Genomic DNA, 23,171 nt, shown 5'->3' on the forward strand with positions numbered 1-23,171 from the left:
ATTGTTTGGCAGCAAGTGCTTTGGAGTAAGGAGGCATGTTTTGTTCACTTTTGCATGACTAGCGCAGCCTTTGTGCTCACAGATTATTATTGAACAGATGATTCTAAAGAAGAGACATTCTGTGTTGTGGGGATGCCAAAACATCTTTCCCAAATGCAGAACCTTAGAACCAAATACCTCCTTTGCTGAAATACATAATATGCCATTTCTTCTTGTGTTGCTGACCTTGAAGAAAGCTGTACAGAAAGTCCACTGGACAACATTGCTCTTCCACTTGACCTGGTTCAGTAGGGTAGCTAGTCATGGACGCAAATGTGGATCCTGAGCAATGAGTGGGAGAAATGTACAAAATACACATATCCTTAAATGTTTCTCCCTATGCAAAAAAATAATTTTCTAAGTGGTGTCTCCTGTTCTTCAACTCTGGTTTGATAGAGAAACTGTATAAATTTAAACTTAAATCCTATAGATGATCAAGAATTAAGCGTCTAGGGCTTCCCTGGTGGCGCAGTGGTTGAGAGTCCGCCTGCTGATGCAGGGGACACGGGTTCGTGCCCTGGTCCGGGAAGATCCTGCATGCTGCGGAGTGGCTGGGCCCGTGAGCCATGGCCGCTGGGCCTGTGCATCCAGAGCCTGTGCCCCACAACGGGAGAGGCCACAATGGTGAGAGGCCCGCATACCGAAAAAAAAAAAAAAAAGAATTAAGCGTCTAATATTCAGAAGGCTTTTCATAGTCTCAGCTGTGCTGTATATATCTTGGACATCTGGAGTGGAGAGCCTGTTCATTTAACACATGACTGACATATCTGTAAAAGGTCTTGTGGACTCAAAGGGCTTCTATAAATGTTTCGTCACCCATAAGTAGCCAGACTAAGCCTGGCTGTGCCCATTTACAGCCACATATGTGGAGGCACAGAGGGATTCAGAGACTTGCCCAGAGTCAGAAGAACATGTCAGAAGAGAGATGATTCTGACTTTTTGTCCCATGTACTCTTTTCACCCAATCATTATGGAGGTTAGAACCAGTGCTTCCCACTAAAAAGAATAGTCAAGTTACCCACATGCTTCAGTGGGACAATCTGTTTTCACATACACTTTCAATATCAAATATCTGTTTTCCAGGGGTTATGGTCATAAACTCCCTTGCTCTGTGTGGTTATCCCTTCTATAGTATTTCTGACATGGGATCCCTCTACTTGAACACAAACTGTGATGGGGAACTTACTACCACGCAAGGCACTGCATTCCACGAATGGACACCTCTAATATTTATAATTGTTTTACTTTGTTAAAGAGATCATATTTTTAAAAAGAAATTCCATCATTTCAGAGGTTGCCTGTGAGCATCTGTCCTCTGTATCACATTCATCGAGGGTATTTATTCAACTTGTTCTGTAATTGTTTGGGAACTTTATGGAAGATTCATAAGTATTCTAGAGGATACTAGAAATTTGTGTTTTTATAATCTGCTTCTTAGTGAGGAGTTGACAATAGTACCAAAAGAAACATACTTTTCTGGGGTGTAGTTAATATGGCTGGAAATTATCTGGACATTAATGGAGCCTAAGTGAGGGGTCCTATAGGGAACCTTGGAAAATTAATCTGCATACTGATACTGCATCCTTATGTTCCATATAGACACTCAGTCATTCTGTCTTCCATCTGTCCATCCATCCATCCATCCATCTACCCATTCATTCATTCCACAAATGTCCCTTGTAGACCGGCAGTGGAGGGAGCCTCTAATAGATGCTGAGTGCATGCAAAAGAAGTGTAAGGTGGGATCCTGCCCCCTAGAATTTATGCCAAGAAAAAGCAATGACTATTTTCACAGAAATGCTGAATATTTCTTTATGCTGTGTTTGAGCATCACAGTTCTCTGAAGGACCCCTTTGTCTCTTAGCACCACCTGAAAAAGCTGGAAGGCCGCCGCCTGGATTACGATTATAAAAAGAAGCGAGTAGGTAAGATACCAGATGAAGAAGTCAGACAAGCAGTAGAAAAATTTGAAGAGTCAAAGGAGTTGGCTGAAAGAAGCATGTTTAATTTTTTAGAAAATGATGTAAGTATTTAAACCAAACAGAAGACTTTAATGTGAATGAAAACATTGACTGTATGACTAGGTTCAGCATGTTGAGAAGCTCTGGAGCCTTAGTTGTTACAAAGTTTCCAGAATTTTCCATAACCATTATCTCCTGCCTAAGAAATAGCTTCAGATACCCAGCAAGTCCTGACTCAAATCTCAGATCTGGAGAAGTCCTGTTGATCCTGGAATTGCTTCAGAGATGTGCTCGGGTTGGCCCTGGGGAGGTGGGGTTGTCTTAGGTGAAGTGCATCGTAGACCAGCCTTTGTATTTGAGGCCATAGCATTGGTGGTTTTGCAGGAGAATAGAAAGCCCAAGTCATGGTGGTAATTTGCAGTTTTGCTAAGACTGTGAAGAGCGCTCAGTGAGGCAGATGTTTGAGGAGGAGCAGCTCTCTTGGCTAGTGGGAGAGCCTCACTCATCACCCAGCTCTCTGATGCCTTTACTTGTCATAGTGAACCTTTGGGATATAAAAGCATGACCTAAGTTTTTCAGCTGTACCATAGTGGTGCTTGTGAACTTGGGGATCGTGAAGGTCTTGACACATACCCCTCAGAAATGCTAACATCCTATTATACCGTGACTCCTGCCACCAGCTCTTATTTTATTTGTCCAAGTAAAGTTAGATTAAATGGAACTAAAGAGGATGGTAACCCCCAACTGGGCACCGTGAAGGCTGAAGGCCACCCTTCTTTGCCTTGGCAATGAGAAGTCATTTGGCATTTTTTACTGCCTGATGGGAAGAGCCCTTGGCCACCTGCCCCGTTCAGAGTTCCCACCCTAAGTCCAGCTTCTGTGATGCCACGAGCCACCTCAGCCCAGCATTAGCTTCGGACCTATTTGTTGGACTTTCAAACCTGTTGGAACAAGTCAGAGGGTTTATTTTTCTGCAACACTGTGTTCTACTTCTAATAATTGATTAAAAGGTACCTTGAGGTCTTGCATCTTTCAAGTCTAGTCAAACCAAATGTACTGAGCACCTTTTATGCCATGGTGTTGTGGGGGAATTATGTCCACTGTTGACAAGACATTAACCCTGGAGGAAACAATGTGAAATCCCCATGTCCATTAAGCCTCAGTACCAAAAAGTGCATTCTATTATGTTTCTCCTTTAAATATCTTATCAGGTTTTTTTCTTTTACATCTTATGAGAAATGAGAAGAGGTATAACAGTTTTCCCTGTTTTTCTTTGTTGTTTGTTTTCCCTTAAAAATAGAAATTTCCTTGAAATTATCCCCTAGCAATAGGCCATTTGGTTTGGTTTTGTCTTGGATTGCCATATTTGATTTTTTGAAGTGTGAGGTATCAGATGCATGTATTCCTTATCAGGCTGCGGCAAACATTGCCCTTCCAGTCCTGGGTACTTTAGAGGTAGATTTAAACTCTGAGGTTGAATCTCATGTGTCAGACATGCTGTCTAACCCACGTGCTTTATTCATGACCTTTATTCATGCTCTGTGATGAGCTATTGCAAAGTACTCCATTAGGGAGGCCTGTCTCAGTTGCTCTGGTCTTGGCAGTTGACCCAAGAGACCTCAGTTTCCCTTCAGTATCAGTCAAAATCAGAAATGATCCCTTCCTTATAAGAACTCAGTCATTTGTCCATTTGTTGACAGTGTTCTGCTTGTCACAAATGAGTTAACCCCTGCCCACCCCACCCTGAGATAAGTAAGAGCTAGCTTATAACTCAAGCCCCACGGAGGTCCTGGTGTTGGCCCTGCAGAGGCATGAATTGCAGTGTTTCCCCTAAAGTTTCCTGGGGTGGGTGGGGGGCGCCTTCATTCAGCTCTGAGGAGCATGGGCTGCTCCCTCATTTTAGGGCCTGGGTCCACATCTTCACTGGCAGCCATGGAAACTGGCCATCGAGATGGGAGGAGATCAGAATAATGAAACGGTGGAGGACTTTCAAAGGCTGCCTTGGAAATAGGCTCCACCTCTTTCTCTTCCCACCTATCCTAGTGCCATTTTCAACTGTAGTGGTTACCCTACGTGCTGTGGTTGCTGATTCTCAAAATAATGGCAGTGCTAAGGAGACTGATGGTGGTGAGATGAGGATGACAGTGACGAAAGCTACCATTTACTGAGTGACTTATGATAGGGAGGCTGCTCTTACCTTTGCCCCTCCCAGGTTTATAGTTGAGGAGACTCACAAGTTATCATGGAAGCTCCAGAAGACTGCTTTCTTTCTCTTCTTGGGGTAACAGCAAGTAGACCTAGAAAAGGACAACCTTGTCTTTTCCCATGACAGTGTCTGGCCATATCCAGGTGGTCTGGCAGTCCTGTTGATGAGGCAAGGTCTAGAAAATGTTCTCCAGTTCCCCTTGGATCTGACATGCTAATACTGAAACTGCCTGGTGCTTGGGGATAAATAGTGGGTGTGACTTATTGGGGGAAAGACAAAGAAGCAATACATGGTGGGATGAGGCATGCTTTGAACCCTCAGGCCTGTCCTTGGCCCTTCTCCAGCAACCAGGCCAGGCCCAGTGGCTCTGCAGCTCACAGAACCCTGACTTCCTGCTCCCTCTGGGTCAACCTCATGTCCATCCTTCATCACTCAGACTTTTGTATCCATGTCTGCTTTTTTTTATGGTGAGGAAGCTCTGAATGAAGAGCTGTGCTTCAGGATGGCTGGTGATGGCTGAGTTTTCTTCCAGGAACTAAAGATGGCTGGGATCTGTCTAATTCCCAGATTAAACACAGTGGGTCTGCAGGCCCTGCCTTTGCCCAATGGATTGGACATTCCATCTGACATGGTACCTGCTAGAGACCAGGATATGCCTGCTTCTTGAGGACAGACTCTGTCAAACACATGGCCTCAGGGACATGGTGGCAGGCAGCAGAGGCCCTGGCACTTTCTCCAAACACAAGTGGGACATGCTTCTCTTATTGTGGGTTACAGGTTTGAGGTATCCATCAGAACTGATAATCCTTTTGGGTTCGGACTGATTGAGGCATTGACACAAAAACCAGATTGGAATCAAGGGGAAGCCCTTTTAACTGATGAGAATACCCAATGACTGTAAGGTACCGGCCTCCTGGTCACCTGTGTTGGAGGGGTTGGCATGGCCAACCCACGTCCCGATTGCACTCTCTGCTCATTGCACCCTCATTGGCAAAAGCCTCCCCGGTGCAGAGCCAGCCTGACTCTCACACCCAGACACAGGCTGAGACCCATGGCCTCTGGCCATGCAGAGCAGAGAACCCATCCTACTAATGAATGAACATTCCTTGATCTCATCCACAGCGGGAGGAGTGAAGCTGGGCTGGGGAAAGGGCTTGCAAGTGTTCCCTCCAAAGAGAAAGTGAAAAGCAGAGTAGTGTGAAGGAAGGGAGACCATCTGAGGTGGTGTGTCTGAAGCTCTGGGGCCACCTGCCCAACTCTGTCTGGCACTAACAATGCAAATCCCAAAGTCTCGCTCTCCAGGGAACAGGCAGTGTCTTCTCCAGCCCTCATGTCCTATAGCCCTGGCTAAGACACACTAAAAGCTTCACCAGATACTGCCTACAAAATCTGTCTGCCAAAGATCTGTCTGATGTGAGGAGAACTCCAACTGGAACTAACAGGCTTGGTCTTTCCCGGGTCTCCAAATGCAGATCATGCAACTCTTCCTGGGATTTTCTGGAGGTTTCCAGGATGTGGTGGCTCATCTGTCCTCATATCTGCATTCTCCCAACTGAGAGACAAACAGGGCAGCCAAACAAGGATGACAAACCAGCCTCCTGCCTAGAGGACAGGACTGTCTGGAAAATTGAGTGGGCAGCTTGGGTCTGGGTCCACACTGGCCTCCAACTACTTACCCCAGACCTCGTCTAGATCTTAGAGCCACCTTCAGGGAGAGTGAGGTGTGCAGAGCAGAAAAGCTGCTTCACAAACCCACTTTCTTCAAGAATACAGACCCCAGGGCCAGGCCCCTCTTGCCTTTCCAGCACAGGGTCCAGTCGCCTTGAGTGTCAGGGTCCCCTAATCTCATCAATCAGACGGATCACTCCTCCTCCTATCACGTGGAAAGAAGGAAGGGGTGGTGAGAAGGCCCTGAATTGTTTACTCCAACATTCATTCCTAAGGGAAAGTGGCATCTGTTTTTCTACCTATTTTTGGCAGAGTTGGGGATGGGGTAATCAAAGAGAAGAGTCTCCTTTGGCGCCATGCTGTCGTCCTTGGGGGTCTTGTCAGTAAGTGCTATATTGGAGCCCTTGAGCATCACATCACCTCTTGTCCGGAGCTGAGTAGCTTCCTATTCTACATGCAGATGCAAGCCAGGAGGTGTTTTGGTCCATGAGATTTTCCAGGAGCCCAGAGGGGCAGGTCTAGGGCTGGTTCTTTCTGCTGTGCCAGGCTGGGATGAGGCACCCAGAGCAACCCTCCCCTAGGGGAGGGGGCCCTGTGCCCCCGATAGTTAGCTCTGAGATGGGGGTACAGGATATTCAGCAGTTGGTTCCCCGTCTCCACTGCCATTTCTTGGGAATGCTAAATCACCCCTAGGCCTGTTAACACTCTCCTCTTCTGTCTTCACAGAGAAGTTTATTCTTCACGACACGACATAATGGAATGTAGGTCTTGGATGTTGGCAGGGGCCAGAAATATCACACAGAAGATGCCATTTCAGTCCGATGAGGCCAGGCACCTGCAATATCCTCTAAGCTCTCCTGATACAAATCCCCAGCCTGGGGACCCTCCCTCTGTCCATGGGCTCCCAGAACAAGTGGAATTACTAGATTCCAGATTCCTGGGTTCTTTCCATTGGTCTAGAGTGGTGTTTCCCAAAATTCATTCCATGGGATGTAGTGTGTGTTCCGTGAATGATGTCTTTATGGTCAAATAAGTTTGGGAAAGCCTGGGTTAACCAAAATGAAACAGGTTTGCTTTATCACAAGACTTTTCAGAGTCTTTATATGAATATATGAAAAATTAATCTCCAGGAGATTCCTAAAAGAGGATACACAAGGCAGTTTCTCAAACTTATTTGACAATAGAACTCTTCCACACCACTATTATTATTATTATTATTTTATTATTGACATATCAAGGGACTTGTGATATATCGAATAAGGCATTTAAGAAGTATTGGACTAGTAGAAAGAAAGCACTCCCGACAAAGAGGGAAAGACCTGAAATCTGGTTGTGGTTTTACCTCTGTTCAGCTATATGCCCCTAGAAAGTCACTTTCACCGTTACAGTGTCAGGCAAATGAAACCCTGCATGCAAGAAATTCTTTAGAAGTATAAAGTGGAGAATAAGAGTGTAGAGGATTATTATCCATGTTATTAATTTAATACGAATTTAATGGCCTGACTCAAACTTTCTCAGAAACTCTAAATAAAGGCCTTTGCCTTATTGGAAAAGGCATCTGTTTATGACCAGACTGCAAAATTCCTGAGAAATTTTCCTCCAGCTTCTCTGAGGAATCCAAAAAGAGTGGAGTCTTTGATATGACAGAGCCAGAAATCAGTTGGATTATCACAATTCACATCGAAGGTGGCCTCCATTGGAAGTACGTCATTTCAGTTGTGAAAGGGGACAGCTTGCCAGGTCCCAGGAGATGCACATTTCTGCATTCATGCATGCTGTGTGTACTGTATATTCCAAGGATCTGGGCGGGGCATTACCTATTCACGTCAAGTTCTCTCTGTTCTCTCCGTGGTCTTCAGAGTGTGCCTCTGTGCCCATTTACCTGGCTACCGACCAGTCCCTTGGTAACTGATTGTTGGAGGGTCTGAGGAGATTTCACAGCCCTGCTCCTTCTCTGCCACCCCAATTTCCATATCCCTGTTGCAGAGAGTTGATCTTAGAGGGCCTTTACTATGTAGTCCTTTGAGCCATTCTTCCTTTGGTACAACCAAAGTTCCACAAGCCCCCTCAATGGCTGTTGGTCCACAGGCTCCCCCAGTGGCTCAGATCCCACCCAAGTGTCCCTGGACGCTTTCCACAGCTCTTGGGAACTTCTCCCACTCTTAGTCTCTGCCCCCGTCCCCAGGGCTAAGGTACTTCCAACAGCCTCAGTGGGTTCATTAGCCCCATGAGTTTGGTTCCTATGAGTCTCAAGGTAACAACTCCCATCCCCCATAAACAGGGGTCCCTGACCAGAGCTAGTCCCATTGTTAGATTTTGCTTCATTTGAGAATAGGCCAAAGCAGCTCTGAAATGGCAGTGTCCTATTGCTGCTGAATCATCACAAATCTGTGGCTTAAAACAACACAAATCTATTATCTTAAAGACTGGAGGTTGGAAGTCCTAAAATCAAGGTATTGGCAGGGCTGAATTCCTTCTGGAGGCTGTAGGGAAGAACCCATTTATTTGTCTTTTCCAACTTCTAGAGGCCACCTGCATCCCTTGGTTCATAGCCTCTTCCTCCACTTCAAAGCCAGGAGTGAAGCATCTTCAAATCTCTCACTCTGGTTCTGCTTCCACTGACGCATCTCCTTTTCTTACTCTAACCCTCCTGCCTTCTTCTTAAAGGACCCTGGAATTATATTGGGCCCACCCAGATGATGCAGGTAATCTCCTAATCCCAGATCCTTTACATAAATCACATCTGCAAAGGCCCTCTTGCCATCTAGTAATATATTCACAGATTTGGAGAAATAGGACTTGGACGTGTTTGGGGGCCACTTTTCTGTCTACCAAAAGCTCCTGGTTTCATGGTTCCATGTACCTCCCAGGTAGTGTCATAGTCCTCACCCCGCCCCTTTGTCAGCCAGCATTGCCTTTGTCTGGTCTCTGCCTCCTTCACCTCTAGCCCCATAGGGAAGTCTGTTTGCATCACGAGTTTCTCACCTGAGGCGTCTGAGCTGGGTGTGACCTTATCTGTAACAGCAAGTGCACTTTACTTTCAGAGACCGGAGCTAATTCTCTGGTAATTCTGTTCCACTGTGTGTGTCATGGGAACCCTTCCGGGGTGTGAGGTCACACTTTACTCTCCAGACGGCACCAGCCAAGTGGCAGCACAGGTCTCAGGTGGCAGTGGAATTAAGTTTTTCTTCTCATCCCAGGTGACGTTTCCTGCTTCAATAGATGAATTTGCCAAATTGAGTGGTGTGGCCAGTGGAAGAAATGTTTTACCTTCTGGACAGGTTTTGACTCTTGCCAGGCCTGGGTTTATTGCAACCTTGATTCTGCCGGTCCAGGTATTGAATTCTCATTGGGGTTTGGGAAGCAGAGGCCGCCTGCATACAGCTCACTACTCATGGCCTGGGGACAGCTGGAAGCTTCCATTTTTCTGGCAGGGAAAGGCAGATAATCCACTTGGGGCACCACATGGCTTCACTGTCAACAAGAGACTTACAGCTTCATAACCACCTCTTCAGCAGTTGCATTGAGCACCTACTATGTGCAGGTGATGTACAGCACTGCTGTTGTCTTCCAGGTTTTAAGGGACCCCAAGATCCACTTCCTTCCCAAAGTCAGCCATCCAATGAATCCAAATGCCTCTCTGGAATACATAATCTAGTGTTTTAGCCACATCAGAGATGATAGCTGGTGATGCCCCCTCCCAACACCACGTGTGTTTCAAGGAATATTCATTCAACTACCTTTCACTGTTCCCTTAAAAATTATAAGATGTCAAGCATATTTCGAAGTGGGTACTAATATATAAATTAACTTTACTAAAGATAGAGAAGTGTGGTGCAGATTTTAACCAGCACACAGCTCTTACACTGTAAGGAATCCATAGCAGATTCTACTGTGATCCTGTTAGGCTGTGGTGCTGGACTCATTTAAAAGTATGCGTAAAAGCCAAAGAGGTGAAACTTAAGAAATCCTTAGGATTTTGTAGGGGCCAGGCTGTCTTTGTTTTGTTTATTGAGTTTTTGGAAATTTAAGGCTAGGCTTGTTGCTTTTCCAGCCACAGAGTGTGGTAAAGTAAATGTAATACAGTGGGATTTCATCGTGCAGATGCTGATCACAGTATGGCCCAAGTGGAAGTCCATGTATATCTTACATGAACATGAACCCGTGTTTAAAATGGTGTACATGGGCAAGGAAAATGAAAGTATAGACAGCTAAAACGCAGTCAATAATAGCAAATGAAAACAGCTTGGATCTTTGAAGGCAAAGGAGTCCATGATTGGTTTTGCAGGGTGAGGGTGTAAGGGTGAATAAACAGGCAGACTTTCCGCTAAGCTGATTAGCAAATGAAGTAAGGAGGTGATGCATAGACTATGGGGAAGCTTAGGAAAGAGGGGGATTGATTTTGATTTGTGCCTTTGTCTGGTTCTGGAGTTCATGGGATTCACGCTGCCTCCCACCCCCTCCCCGTCCCAGCACCTCAACCCAGTGGTCCTGCCTCTGAGGCTTGTGGAAATCAGTTTAATGAATCATTCTTTTCTGTAGCGGCCCCGCAAACATGTAGGGAAGCAGGGAATGGAGCTCCAGTGCCCTACTGGAGATGGCTCTTCCTCAAATTATGCATCCCCAGGCCTTCCAGGCTTTTTTATGTAACATAACTTTTTCATTTTATTTTTTTACATCCACTGTAATTTGGTCACTAATTTCATGAATGTCTTGGTTCATGGGAAAGAGAGCTGCCAGAGTCTTCCTAGTTTATTCCTTTGGGCTGTTTTTTTCAGGGAAATGATTTTGTGCTGATAGCAACAAAAACATATAGGGGGCAACAAAAACATATAGGGGGCTGGCAAGTCTTGGCCTGGTGTGTGCCCTGTTTCCTGGCTTCCTTTCTTATCCGAGAACAGCTTAATTTACTTAATTTCTTGATGTGGCTTAGCTAGAAAGTGCCCGTAGAGACACTTCGCTAAGGAAGCAGTTCATTTACTAAACCTTGGCTTCAGTTGTAACTGGAAAAGCTTTATCTCTCCGTTTTCAGATCCATGAACTTTATAGCGTAAACATCTCCTGAGAAGATCAACTAATTGGAAAAGTAGACTTTTTTTATTGAGTTAAATCAACTTCATAATCACAAATAAATTTGAACATGTTTTTCCAGCATTTATAGCTCTATACCATGATCTATGTGATCATTACTTTGTGATGAAATGACATGAAATAGACCAGAGCCCAGGCAGACAGGACGCTTCCCTGCAAAGCTGGGTCTTTGTTGCTGGTCTCTTCTCTTTCTGAACATTACACAGGCGCTGGCCTCCATGGAGTAATTTTCCACTTCTGCTGCAGGTAGAACAAGTCAGCCAGTTGGCCGTGTTTATAGAGGCAGCTTTAGACTATCACAAACAGTCCACAGAGATTCTGCAGGAGCTACAGAGCAAGCTACAGATGCGGTAAGAACCTTCACATTCATTATAAGCTTAGGGCTGCAGACTTAAAATCAATCGAAATCAGTCTCTCTCTCTTTCTCTCCATCTTCCCCTTCCCACTGCCCCATTCTGTTTTGAATTTTCTTTAGCTGGCTTTCATGGTTGGGTGTGGGATAGCACTGAGATAATAAATACATGGCTTTGGCCAATAGGACAGAACTGGGAAAAGGGATCTGGCAGCTTTTCTCCTTTTTCTTTTCACTCAAGCCCTTACTCATGACCTGTGTTTAGGGCAACCAAAGTTGCTCACTTGCCTTCGAATTCAGCCCTTACAGAGCTGTCCTGGCTTCACTGCTGAGTTGATGAGAGTTTAGCTGAGGGTGGGATGGCATATACTCCCTCCCCAACATCTAGGGATGTGGAGAGGAGTGAGATGATATTCAAAAATGTCTCAAAAAAGATGTGTTTTTACTTCACGAGCACAAATACCAGCCCGTGTTCATAACATTGACTCTGAAAGATATTGAAAGAGTCAAAAATACCCTCTGAATGGTCAAAGAAACAATGCTGGGTTCCCTGTGACTTTACTGATAAGTGTATCCTCTACTTTTCTGAAAATTAGTGATATATGTAGTGTTCATGGTAAACCTATTAATTAAAATACTGGGTTAAAAATCTACCCTAATTTTTGACCAGGTTTGATAACAGAAAATTGTTTTACACAGGATGATTATAGTGAATAAATCTGGAGGGATTTTTGCTTAAATCAATGCAGTAATTATAGAGGGAAGACAAAAGGTGTGTACAGTCTCTGAACTATCCACTTTTGTAGGCAGGTAGTTCATCTACTGCTCACATGAGCATCTTTTCTTAATTCTATCTTTATATGAGGAAAAAGAGAAGGAAGCTAACGTTGTTGAGTGCCCAGTTCATCCCTGGTACTTGCTAGATGCCTCAGAGACTTTATGAGAGACAAATACTTTACAAATATAGGCATACCTAGGAGAGATTGGGAATTTGGTTCCAGACTACCACAGTAAAGCAAATATTGCAATAAAGTGAGTCACACAGAGTTTTTGGTTTCCTAGTGCATATAAAAGTTATGTTTACACTAAACTGTAGTCTGGTAAGTGTGCAATAGCATTGTGTCTAAAAAAAACCCAATGTATATACTCTAATTTAAAAATACTTTATTGCTAAAAAAAAAGCTAACCATCACCTGAGCCTTCAGCAAGTCCTAATCTTTTTTGCTGGTGGAGGGTCTTGCTTCAATGTTAATGGCTGCTGACTGGTCAGGGTGGTGGCTGCTGAAGGCTGGGAGGCTGTGACAACTTCTAAAAGAAGACAACAGTGAAGTTTGCTGCGTTGATTGACTCTCCCTTTCACAAATGTTTTCTCTGTAGCAGGCAATGCTATTGGATAGCATTTTACCCACAGTAGAACTTTTTTCAAAATTGAAGTCAATCCTCTCAAGCCCTGCTGCTGCTTTATCAACTAAGTTTTATAATATTCTAAATCCTTTGTTGCCGTTCCAACAATCTTCACAGCATCTTCACCAGGAGTAGATTCCATCTCAAGAAACCACTTTCTTTGCTCATCCATAAGAAGCAACTCCTCATCTGTTAAAATTTTATCATGAGATTGCAGCAATTCAGTCACATCTTCAGGTTCCACTTCTAATTCTAGTTCTCTTGCTGTTTCCACCACATCTGCAGTTACTTCCTCCACTGATGTCTTGAATCCCTCAAAGTCATACATGAGGGTTGGAATTCTTCTTCCAAACTCCTGATAATGTAGATATTCTGACCTCTTCCCATAAACATAAATGTCCTTAATGGCATTTAGACTGATGAGTCCTTTCCAGAAGGCTTTCAGCTTACTTTGCCCAGATCCATAAGAGGAACCACTGTCTATGGCAGCTAGAGCCTTATAAAATGTATTTCTTCGAGAATAAGATTTGAAAGTCGACACCACTCCTTGATCCATGGGCTGCAGAATGGATGTTGTGTTAGGAGGCATGAAACAACACTGATCTCATTGTACATCTCCATCAGAGCTCTTGGATGACCAGGTGCATTGTCAATGAGCAGTAATATTTTGAAAGGAATCTTTTTTTCTGAGCAGTAGGTCTCAGCAGTGGCCTTAAAATATTCAGTCAACCATGCTGTGAACAGATGTGTTATCATCCAGGCTTTGCTATTCCATTTCTGGAGCACAGGCAGAGTAGATTCAGCATAATTCTTAAGGGCCCTAGGATTTTCAGAATGGTAAATGGGCATTGGCTTCAACTGAAAGTCACCAGCTGCATTAGGCTCTAACAAGAGAGTCAGCCTGTCCTTTGAAGCTTTGAAACCAGACATTGACTTCTCCTCTCTAGCTATGAAAGTCCTAGATGGCATCTTCCAATAGAAGGCTGTTTCATCTACATTGAAAATCGGTTGTTTAGTGTAACCACCTTCATTAATGATCTTAGCTTGATCTTCTGGATAACTTGCTACAGCTCCTACATCAGCACCTTGCACTTTTATGTTATGGAGACGGCTTTTTTCCTTAAACCTCCTGAACCAACAGCTGCTAGCTTCAAACTTTTCTTCTGCAGCTTCCTCACCTCTCTCAGACTTTGCTGAATTGAAGAGAGTTAAGGCCTTGCTCTGGATTAGGCTTTGGTTTAAGGGAATGTTGTAGCTGGTTTGATCTTCTACCCAGATCACTACAACTTTCTCCATATCAGCAATAAGCCTGTTTCACCTTCTTACCATTTGTGTGTTCATTGGAATAGCAATTTTAATTTCCTTCAAGAACATTTCCTTTGCATTCACAACTTGGCTGTTTGGTGCAAGAAGCCTAACTTTTGGCCTATCTTGGCTTTGGACATCCCTTCCTCACTCAGCGTAGTCATTTCTAGCTTTTGATTTAAAGTGAGCAATATGAGACCGTTTCACTTGAAGACTTAGAGGCCATTATAGGGTTATTAATTGGCCTAATTTCTATTTTGTTGTGTCTTAGGGAATAGGGAGGCCTGAGGAGAGAGAGAGAGAGATGGGGGAACAGCTGGAGGTGGTAGCTGCAGCAGTCAGAACACACACATTTATCAGTTAAGATTGCCGTCTTACATGGCGCAGTTTGTGGGGCCCATAATAATTACAAGAGTAACATCAAAAATCACTGATCACAGATCACCACAACAAATATAATAATAAAGAAAAAGTTTGAAATATTTTGAGAATTACCAAAATGTGACAGAGATACAAAGTGAGCAAATGCTTTTGGAAGAATGGCACCTATAGTACACAGGATTGCCACAAACCTTCAATTTATAAAAAATGCAATATCTGTGAAGTGCAGTAAAATGAGGTATATCTGCATATAGTTGAAAAACTACATTTGGGATATCAAAGCTATCACTTTGGGCTACTCACGAATCAACATGTAAAAATCACCCCCTTCACGACCATCACCTAGGACCTAAATTTGTAGGCTTATCACAGCAGAGCAAACATAGGCTTGGAGGCTTTGCTTTCTTCATCAGCTGTCTGACTGACCTTCAAATCTGTATTACAGAATATCGGCTGCATCCAACGTCCCCAAACGAGAATACAAGCCACGGCCCATAAAAAGGAGTCCTAGTGAGCTCAATGGGGTATCCACCACCTCTTCAGCAAAGACAACAGGTGAGATGACCATTCTGTGGGTGCTGTGTGCCCTTCGGTACAGCTCTGCTGGAAGCGTTCGCTTACTGCTTATTGCTGTATTCTGTGTGATTACCTTGAGACCTCAGATTTCTCTCTTAGATTATTTGGTGAATTCCCTTTTCCCCCTAGTAATGCCCCTTTTCCTACTTCCTTGTTTCGAGTACTTATATCAAGGAAGAATTCCAGCACTTCACTTATTGCCTTCTAATGTGTCAAACCTTGGCCATAGAAACATCATGCTACATTATCCTTTATATTTACATTTTTAACACTTTCCAAATATTTTACTAATTTTAAAAAAGTTTGAATTAGCATATGTTGAGCACCTGCTATATAGCAGGCACTGCCTTAAGTGCTGCATCATTATTTTTTAATTAGACAAATGGCACAAATATATTCCGAAATAAAATGGTCAAACTGAGAAAAATAAAATTCAAGTGGTATAAATCATGCTCTAGTTTCCTATGATCACCCACTCCATCCCAAGCCCCTCTCTAAGAGTAGCCATTGTTAAAAATTTGGTATGAACACTGTCATATCTATTTATGTGCATAGATAGATACACGATATACACACCGTTTTAGATTTTTTGCTGTTTTTTAAATACAAGATCATACTAGATGTATTGTTCTGTGGTTAGCTTTTATAAATGTATCACTATTTCTTGGAGTTATTTCCATGTCATGCATATAGATCTATCCCACTATTTTAAAATAATTTTTATTGGAGTATAGTTGATTTACAATGTTGTGTTAGTTTCAGGTGTATAGCAGAGTGATTCAGTTATACATATATATACATTCACTGTTTTTTAGATTCTTTTCCCATATAGGTCATTACAGTGTATTGAGTAGAGTTCCCTGTGCTATACAGTAGGTCCTTGTTAGTTATCTGTTTTATATATAGTAGTGTGTATATGTCAATCCCAATCTCCCATTTTATCCCTCCCCCACCTTCTTCCCACTGGTAACCATAAGTTTGTTTTCTACATCTGTGACTCTATTTCTATTCTGTAAAAAGTTCATTTGTACCATTTTTTTTAGGTTCCACATATACGTGATATCATATGATATTTGTCTTTGTCTGACTTACTTCACTCAGTATGACAATCTTTAGGTCCATCCATGTTGCTGCAAATGACATTATTTCATTCTTTTTCATGGCTGACTAATATTCCATTGTATGTATGTTATCCCACTATTTTTTAATGGCTTCATAGTTTTCCATTATATATACCATTTCCCCATTAATGGACATTAAGGTTGTTTCCAGTTATTTGCTAAAAAGAAGGTCCTTTATCTGCCTCCACATGCTGATGGGCAAGTCTTTCTTGGAAATGAAATTACTGAGTTAGAGTGAATGCATTTAAGTGATCATAGATATTTCCAAATTACCTGCTAAAACGGGTACACTACCATGAATGGAGCAATACATGCTTCCCCATACCTGTGTCATTAGACTTCAATTTTTGCCAAGCATTAATGGATAAACAATGATTCTTGGTTCTGTGCATAACTGTTAATTTGAGATTCCATGTTAGTTTGCCTATAGTGCTGTCTATTACTGCTGCCTATTTTCCATGGTTTTGAGGGATTAGGGATGCTCCACTGGGTGAGGTGCACTGGTTTCTAGTTGTCTGGCTGGTTACATTCCTCATGGCACTGTTTCAGGTCCCTGCACTCAATACTTCTTCCTGGAGGCAGACGCCTGGGCTCCCAGGTACTTGGTACAAAGCCAGGATGGGAGGACTTACCAAGCTGCTCTTTTCCCAGAATGCCAACCAGTCATCCAGCTCCCAATACCGCTTACTCTGAGTTTTGGGCATCCTCCAAATCCACTTTTGTTGCATCTCTCTTTGGGAACCATTTTGAGCTTCATTTCCTCCATCTGCTGCTTTCCATCTTTCAGATATTCCTTATATTCCTCATAATTTATGGTCTACGAACAGTGTTCATTCTTGTTCACTCATTGTTTGGAATTAAAGACATACCTATTTTATAATCATTAGTGATTCGATACATGAAAGGAAGGCTGCGATCTTGCACTCAGTCTGCTGGATTAATGCAAACTTCAAGTCATTCAGTGTCATACGTCCCACTGGCTGCATCTCTCTGCTGTTTGTTACCCAAGATGGCTTTAGGTGCTAAATGGATATAGAGCTAGAGAACCTTGAATCACATCATGAGAAAATTATTCTTTTTTTCAATTCTCTTTTAGTCATTCTGATTTCAAGGAGATAAAGCTACAGCTTTGTGCTGGAATATTTTTATGTCCAGTTTTAACAGAGAAGATAGGCCTCAGGCTAAAAGTCTTCTGCAGGCAAAAGTACCTACCTTGAATTTTAAAAAATTGTCTATTTTTCATCATAATTATGCTCACGGTTACAGTCTCTTTATAGCATGTAGTACTGCTTTTCAATTTACATTTTGATGTAAAGTTTTATTCAAAGTTATTTGAATAAAATTAATTGCATTAAAATATTATCAAGAGGATACTCAGATACAGTTCTCTGGGAAGTTCTTTTGTATTGTATTAGGGTAACACTAGTTTCTATTTAAAAAAGAAGAGACACCCAAAGTACAACGAATGCTCAACAAAATAAGATTTTCGCACTCATGCAACAATCCAGGGAGGATATTCCAAGAGGATGGGTGGTTCTCGTCCGTGGAGTCACTCAGGAGACACAGCTGATGGTAGCTCTGCCATCTTCATCATCCTGTGGCTTCCAAGTTGTGCTAGTTGTTGCCACTCCAGCCAGAAGGAAGGGGAGAAAGAACAGAAGGCGAGGCTAGACATTTCCTCTTAAGCCAGGCAGGAATGACACACTCACATTCCAGGGATGAGAACTCAGATCCAATGACCACAGGTCGTGGCAAAGCAAGTTGGGAAGTGCAGTCTCTAGCTGGGCAGCCATACCTAGTTACATCGGGAAATACAAAGCCGGCACTAGTCTATAAAAATGATGGAATTCTGCTGGACAGGAATGGCAAGGACTATGTCAGTGAAAGAAGATTAGACCCTGGTTCTGCTCCCTTGGAAGGTGGCAGGAGGAATCGCTCCTGTCCTTTATCCCGTAGGTACTTAGATTTGCCTTCTCAGAAGTCCTTCATGGCTTCCATATCTTCACTTCACATCTGAAGTGGCCTTTGGAAACCTGCCTCCTGTGAGAATTGTGCTTACTGCTGCTTGGGGGCCTTGAGGTTCTTCAAGTTTCAATAGATGCAGATGTTTTCAGGTTAGACCCGCACTTCCTTTCACAATTCAGTGCCTCCAAAAATGGAATGGCTTCTGATCTGTATCTCCCAGGCAGTTCCACGTGCGGGTAATCACATCCACGTTTCTTTCTTAGATATAGCTCTTAAGACTGCCTTACTTCTTTCCTTTCTTGTCTAACCTTTCTTAACTTACTGAGGCTACCTTGAGGCCATCTGAAACAGCAGACTTGAGTGAGAAGGCAATACTTTTAGATTAATCTTTGCTGTGGAACTAGGTGCCTTCACTGGGTTGAGAGAAGTCTCTGAGAATGATTTGGAGTACAACCTGCTTATCTTCTGTTCCTTGGGGTACAGAAGCTTTTCTAATATGCTGGGACCCAACGTCTTGATTTTTCTCTCTTCTCTTTTATCTTTGCTTGCAAACTGTGCAGTTCTTCTCCTTCTTATAATAATTTGCTAGATGTACCAAGGATGGGAGGTAACATCCACTAACATTCTGTTTTCTCCAGTTCCTTCCTTTAGAGCTCCTGGTATGTGGTATGCTTTGAAAGCTATCACAGGCAAAAGTTTTACCATATGTTTTTCCACACCCTAACAAGGGTCACTGGCTTTCACACCGATTATATCTGTTTCTTCTTCATCACTACCTGGCCACTGAGTCAGAGCCACTAATTTTAGCTTTTATCATGACAATACCCCACTTCTGGTACCAGTTTTTGCATGGTAGTTAGGGTAATAGTAGTTACTGTCATACAGAAACTCAAGAGAGCAATGGTTCAAACAAGATAGAAATTAAGAATGGAAGTCCAGGGCTAGAGATTTCCTCTTAGGGAAATGAGCCAAAGGTGGTTCACGTCACTTCCACTGCCATCCCACTGGGGAGAGCTTAGTCACAGGACAACAACTAGCTGCAAAGGTTGCGGGGGAGGTTAGCTGGAGAGCCACATCCTAACATTATATTACTGTGAAGAAGGAAAGAGAGGGTTTTGATGGCCAGCTTGCAGTTTCTAGCACGAACATCTACTACAAATATGTTGTGGAAGAAAATGTCTGACCCCACATAATTCATTTCTGTTAGAATGTGGTACCATGTACAGGCAGTACGGGAACGTACATTAGGATAATCTCAGGGTTAGCAAGCTCTTTTTGTACTGGGACAGGTCGTAAATATTGGGTTGGCCAAAAAGTTCGTTCGGGTTTTCTTACGAAAAACACGAACGAACTTTTTGGCCAGCCCAATAGTTTCCACTTCGTGGGCTATATGGTCTCTGTTGCAACTACTCAACTCTGTTCTGGTGTGAAAGCAGCCGTAGACAATATGAAAATGGATGGGCATGGCTGTGTTCCATTAAAACATTACTTGGCCCGAAGGCCATAGTCTGCCAACCCCTGGGGTGACTCATTGGGAAATCAACTTAGCAGTATCTATCAAAATTAAGAAAAATGTTTATATACTCTCCGTGGCTTCATTCCTGGAAATGTATCCTAAAGAAATAATTTAAGCAAAAGCATATTCCTCTATCTATTACAGCACTATATAGAGGAAGAAAAAGTTATGTGGGAACAGCCTAATGACCAATATTTATTTATATATATTTGTCAATAGTAGGATAATGGTTAAGTAGGCAGTGGTATATCAAATGGGGTAGTATGCAGCTATTCAAACTTACTAACATGGAAATTATGTAGCAACATAAAAATGTTTATGGTTTGATATTAAGTTGAAAAGAAAGACACAGAGTTATAAGTGTTCTATGATTACAACTTTGTAAATCAATATCTGCATGTAGACCAGGCTAAATGGTAGGATTATGGGCAATATTTTCTTGTTTTCAAGATATTCTCTAAATTGTATTTCAGTAAGAATATTTGAGTAAACAGAAATGTATTTCATAATGAGAAAATTGATGGCTTTTGAAGAATAGGTGTACTTCCTTCTTTAAAGAAAATTGTGTACCCCATTATATTCTCTATTCTCCCTGCCCCCAGGAAGCTCAATGCCAGATGTGAAGTTCAAGCACAGAAGTCATTAAAATGACCACAGCTAGTGCATGTGCTCCTCCTCCCCTTTGTCGAGGGCGACCATGCATCCTAGTTTGCTTGGGACAGTCCCAGTGTATGTCTGTTGCTCTAGTATCATTTTTAATAGTCCCCTCCCACCTTTACTCACGGGTTCTCGTGTTTGGATGAAAATATGTTGTTTCCCTACTTTAGATGGCTTTACTTTTCTATTTCTGGTTTGTAAAACCTCTATTCTGAATACATATGTCATTGTAATCCATTTCAAAATTTCTGTTTAGAAAGAAGCTGAATATAAACAAACTAACTAAAAACTTTGAAAATGAGTCCCAACTCCAGCCCACCTCCGTCCCTGTATTATATCTGAATGAAGCAGAATCAGCAGACCCCAGGACCCCAGGACTCAATCCCTACCCCACCTTCTCTGCCCTTACAGCCTGCATCCAAACAGGGGGGTAGTTCTTGGAGATGAGGCCTCCAGTCAAGCTCCCAAGATACCATGCTCTCATTTGCTATGAGAGAGAACTCAGTTTTCCTTTGATGAAGGTGTTTTCATCTACCTATACTGAATTTGACCTCGCAGACTGGCATAAAATAAAAATGAAAAAGTCTTTTAATTAAAGTAACATTTATGGGCATAAGGACATAGCACTTGAGTACCAAAAATAAGCCAGGTATTATTATTTGATGCTTTATATACATAACTCATTTCATCCTTGCAACAATATTGCGAGGAAGTGATAAAAAATAAAGCAGTAATAAATAATAATTTAACAATATAGCAGTTACACGTATTGAGTCCTTACTAGGGGTCAGGTCATGTATTAAATACTTCAGACACATTTCTAGTACCATTATTATGCCCATTTTACAGATGAGTAAGTGGAGGCTCAGAGAGGTTAAGTGAGATTTCCCTGAGGTCACAGAGTCTGGGCACTTCACCTTATAGATTTTTTATTTTATATCTTTAAGAAAGAATACTGGGGAATGTTAGCGAATGTTCAAGAGCATCGGGAATGATTTCTTTCCAAGATTCTTGATCAGAGGGAATCGGGCCAGCAAGTGGTTGCAAAGGGAGTCTGTTGTATGCATCTGACTTGGAAGAAGAAAACACTGATAGGACAGTGAGTTCCTTGGCTTCCTCATCCAGACTGTGCGTGTCAGTGCTTATGTCCCCTCCTTCTTGGCCAGTAGCTCAGTCCCTAGGCAGATTAAGTTGTTAGAAGGGTGATGGTCAGCCAGAGATCACAGATGTGCCAAAGATGGCTTTTAAGAAGGCTCAGTGTCCACAACTGGATTCTCCATTGCGGCAAACTCCATGACATGCCTCTGCCTTTTCTAGGCTGCCTCTAGAAAGTTCCCTTGGTGGTAGCGTTCGTCCCCATTTCCAGCATCGGGCTTCGTTGATTTGTGGGGAGAATTTGCAAGTGTGAAGAGATCTTGTACTGTTTGTTTCTAAGGCACAGTTTCAGAAGAAAATGGCATTTTTATAGCCTGCATTAATGGGAAATTACCTTCCATTAGGATTCTGAATGATTTGCACATAGTGTTTATAAAGTGAAGGAAAAATGTCAAGCATTTCACTAACAATTTAAAGCAAAGCTCACAGGACTCTGCCAGAAGTGAATTCCAAGAACATTTTCTTCATCATTTCTTCTTTCTAAAGAAAAAAAAAAGGGAGATGAAAGGACATAGATCAATTAGGCAGAATCCATTTTGGGACTGAGATGGAATCTTTGATAATATCATTTCTAGGTACTTAGGAGAATGAATAAAGTGAGCCAGAAATGGAGAAGGGGCGGGGGGGGGTGGTGGAAATCACATCTTGAAATGATGGATTGCAGACAAAAATCCAAGTTTAGGCCCTGGCTAGGAGAAACCACCGCCTGTCCAAGCCCCTGAGTGTGGGGTCATGACGGCTCAGCAGCGTGTGCTGCCTCTGTGTCCCCAAAGAGAAAGGGAGGCCAAGAAAAGTCTTCGTGCTAAAATGCGTGCCTGGGTCGTTCCCAGAAAACCCTTGGTTTTGAGGAAAATAGTATAGGAGCTTGTGACCTATGCTCAAGTATCTTCCCTACCCTGGGTAAGTTATCACTTGCTGAATTCTAAATGTAAAGACTAGAAGACAGGGTATCTTTTACATTTTTTTAATCAACTCATTTCTTTGTGAAGTTTTTCATTTTCACTGCTGTTCTTAAAGAGGGCACCGCTTTATATAATCACAACTGAGGATTGATATGGACCAAACTGAGATGGACGTTAAGAATGTAGAAGGCTGAGATGAGTGAACAAATGTGGTTTCCAAATGTGTGCTACAGGCATGTCAGAGCGAGGCAAAATAAATCTCTCAAATGGCTTATATTAAGACATTCTAACTCCCTGTAGGTACAAAGAGACTTTTATAAATTCCTTCACACTTCTAAGGGGGCTTGGATATAATGTTTAGAGCCTAAGTCGTTCCCCTCATCAGAGTGAAATCTCTAGGATTACATTAGAAAATAAACATTTATTCGAAAGTAAAGTGTGAAGTGTGAAACTTAAAGAAGATGAGCACTCTGCAAATAGAAATAGATGTATTTTTAACCTAAATTTCCAAAGAGGAAATTAAAATTTCACACAGCAGTGACAATGGTGATTGCTCAGTCAGCAGCTTATTTTTCATTTTTTGTCTTCTGTTCTTTCCAATTTTTTCTTGTTTTTTTTTTCCCCTGCCACCAGCCCTCCCCCAACATCCATTTCTGTATATTATCAGTAGTGGTTCAGAGTCAGAGTTATAGACAAAGAGAAATAAGCAAAAAACAGGAGTCCCATGTTGGAATTCAGACTCTGGCACTTATTCGCTGTGTGACTTTGGGAAGAGTTTCTTAACATCTCTGGACTGATTTCTACTAAATGAAGTGATTGGACTTAATACATTCCAAGTTTCTTTGCCAGCTCTAAATTCTGTGGCTGCAATA

At 42.4% G+C, this 23,171-nt stretch overlaps 1 protein-coding gene across 1 annotated transcript in view; it reads left to right on the forward strand.

The window, feature by feature from the left end:
- SH3GL3 (SH3 domain containing GRB2 like 3, endophilin A3) overlaps positions 1-23,171 on the forward strand; it is a 64,568-nt gene that overhangs the window by 27,700 nt on the left and 13,697 nt on the right. The window contains exons 6-8 of the mRNA XM_060095353.1: positions 1,904-2,062; positions 11,212-11,315; positions 14,853-14,962. Coding sequence (XP_059951336.1) covers positions 1,904-2,062; positions 11,212-11,315; positions 14,853-14,962 — 373 coding nt within the window. The remainder of the gene's footprint in view (positions 1-1,903; positions 2,063-11,211; positions 11,316-14,852; positions 14,963-23,171) is intronic.

Source organism: Mesoplodon densirostris, chromosome 4 (genome assembly GCF_025265405.1).
Source record: "Mesoplodon densirostris isolate mMesDen1 chromosome 4, mMesDen1 primary haplotype, whole genome shotgun sequence".
Taxonomy (NCBI): domain Eukaryota; kingdom Metazoa; phylum Chordata; class Mammalia; order Artiodactyla; family Ziphiidae; genus Mesoplodon; species Mesoplodon densirostris.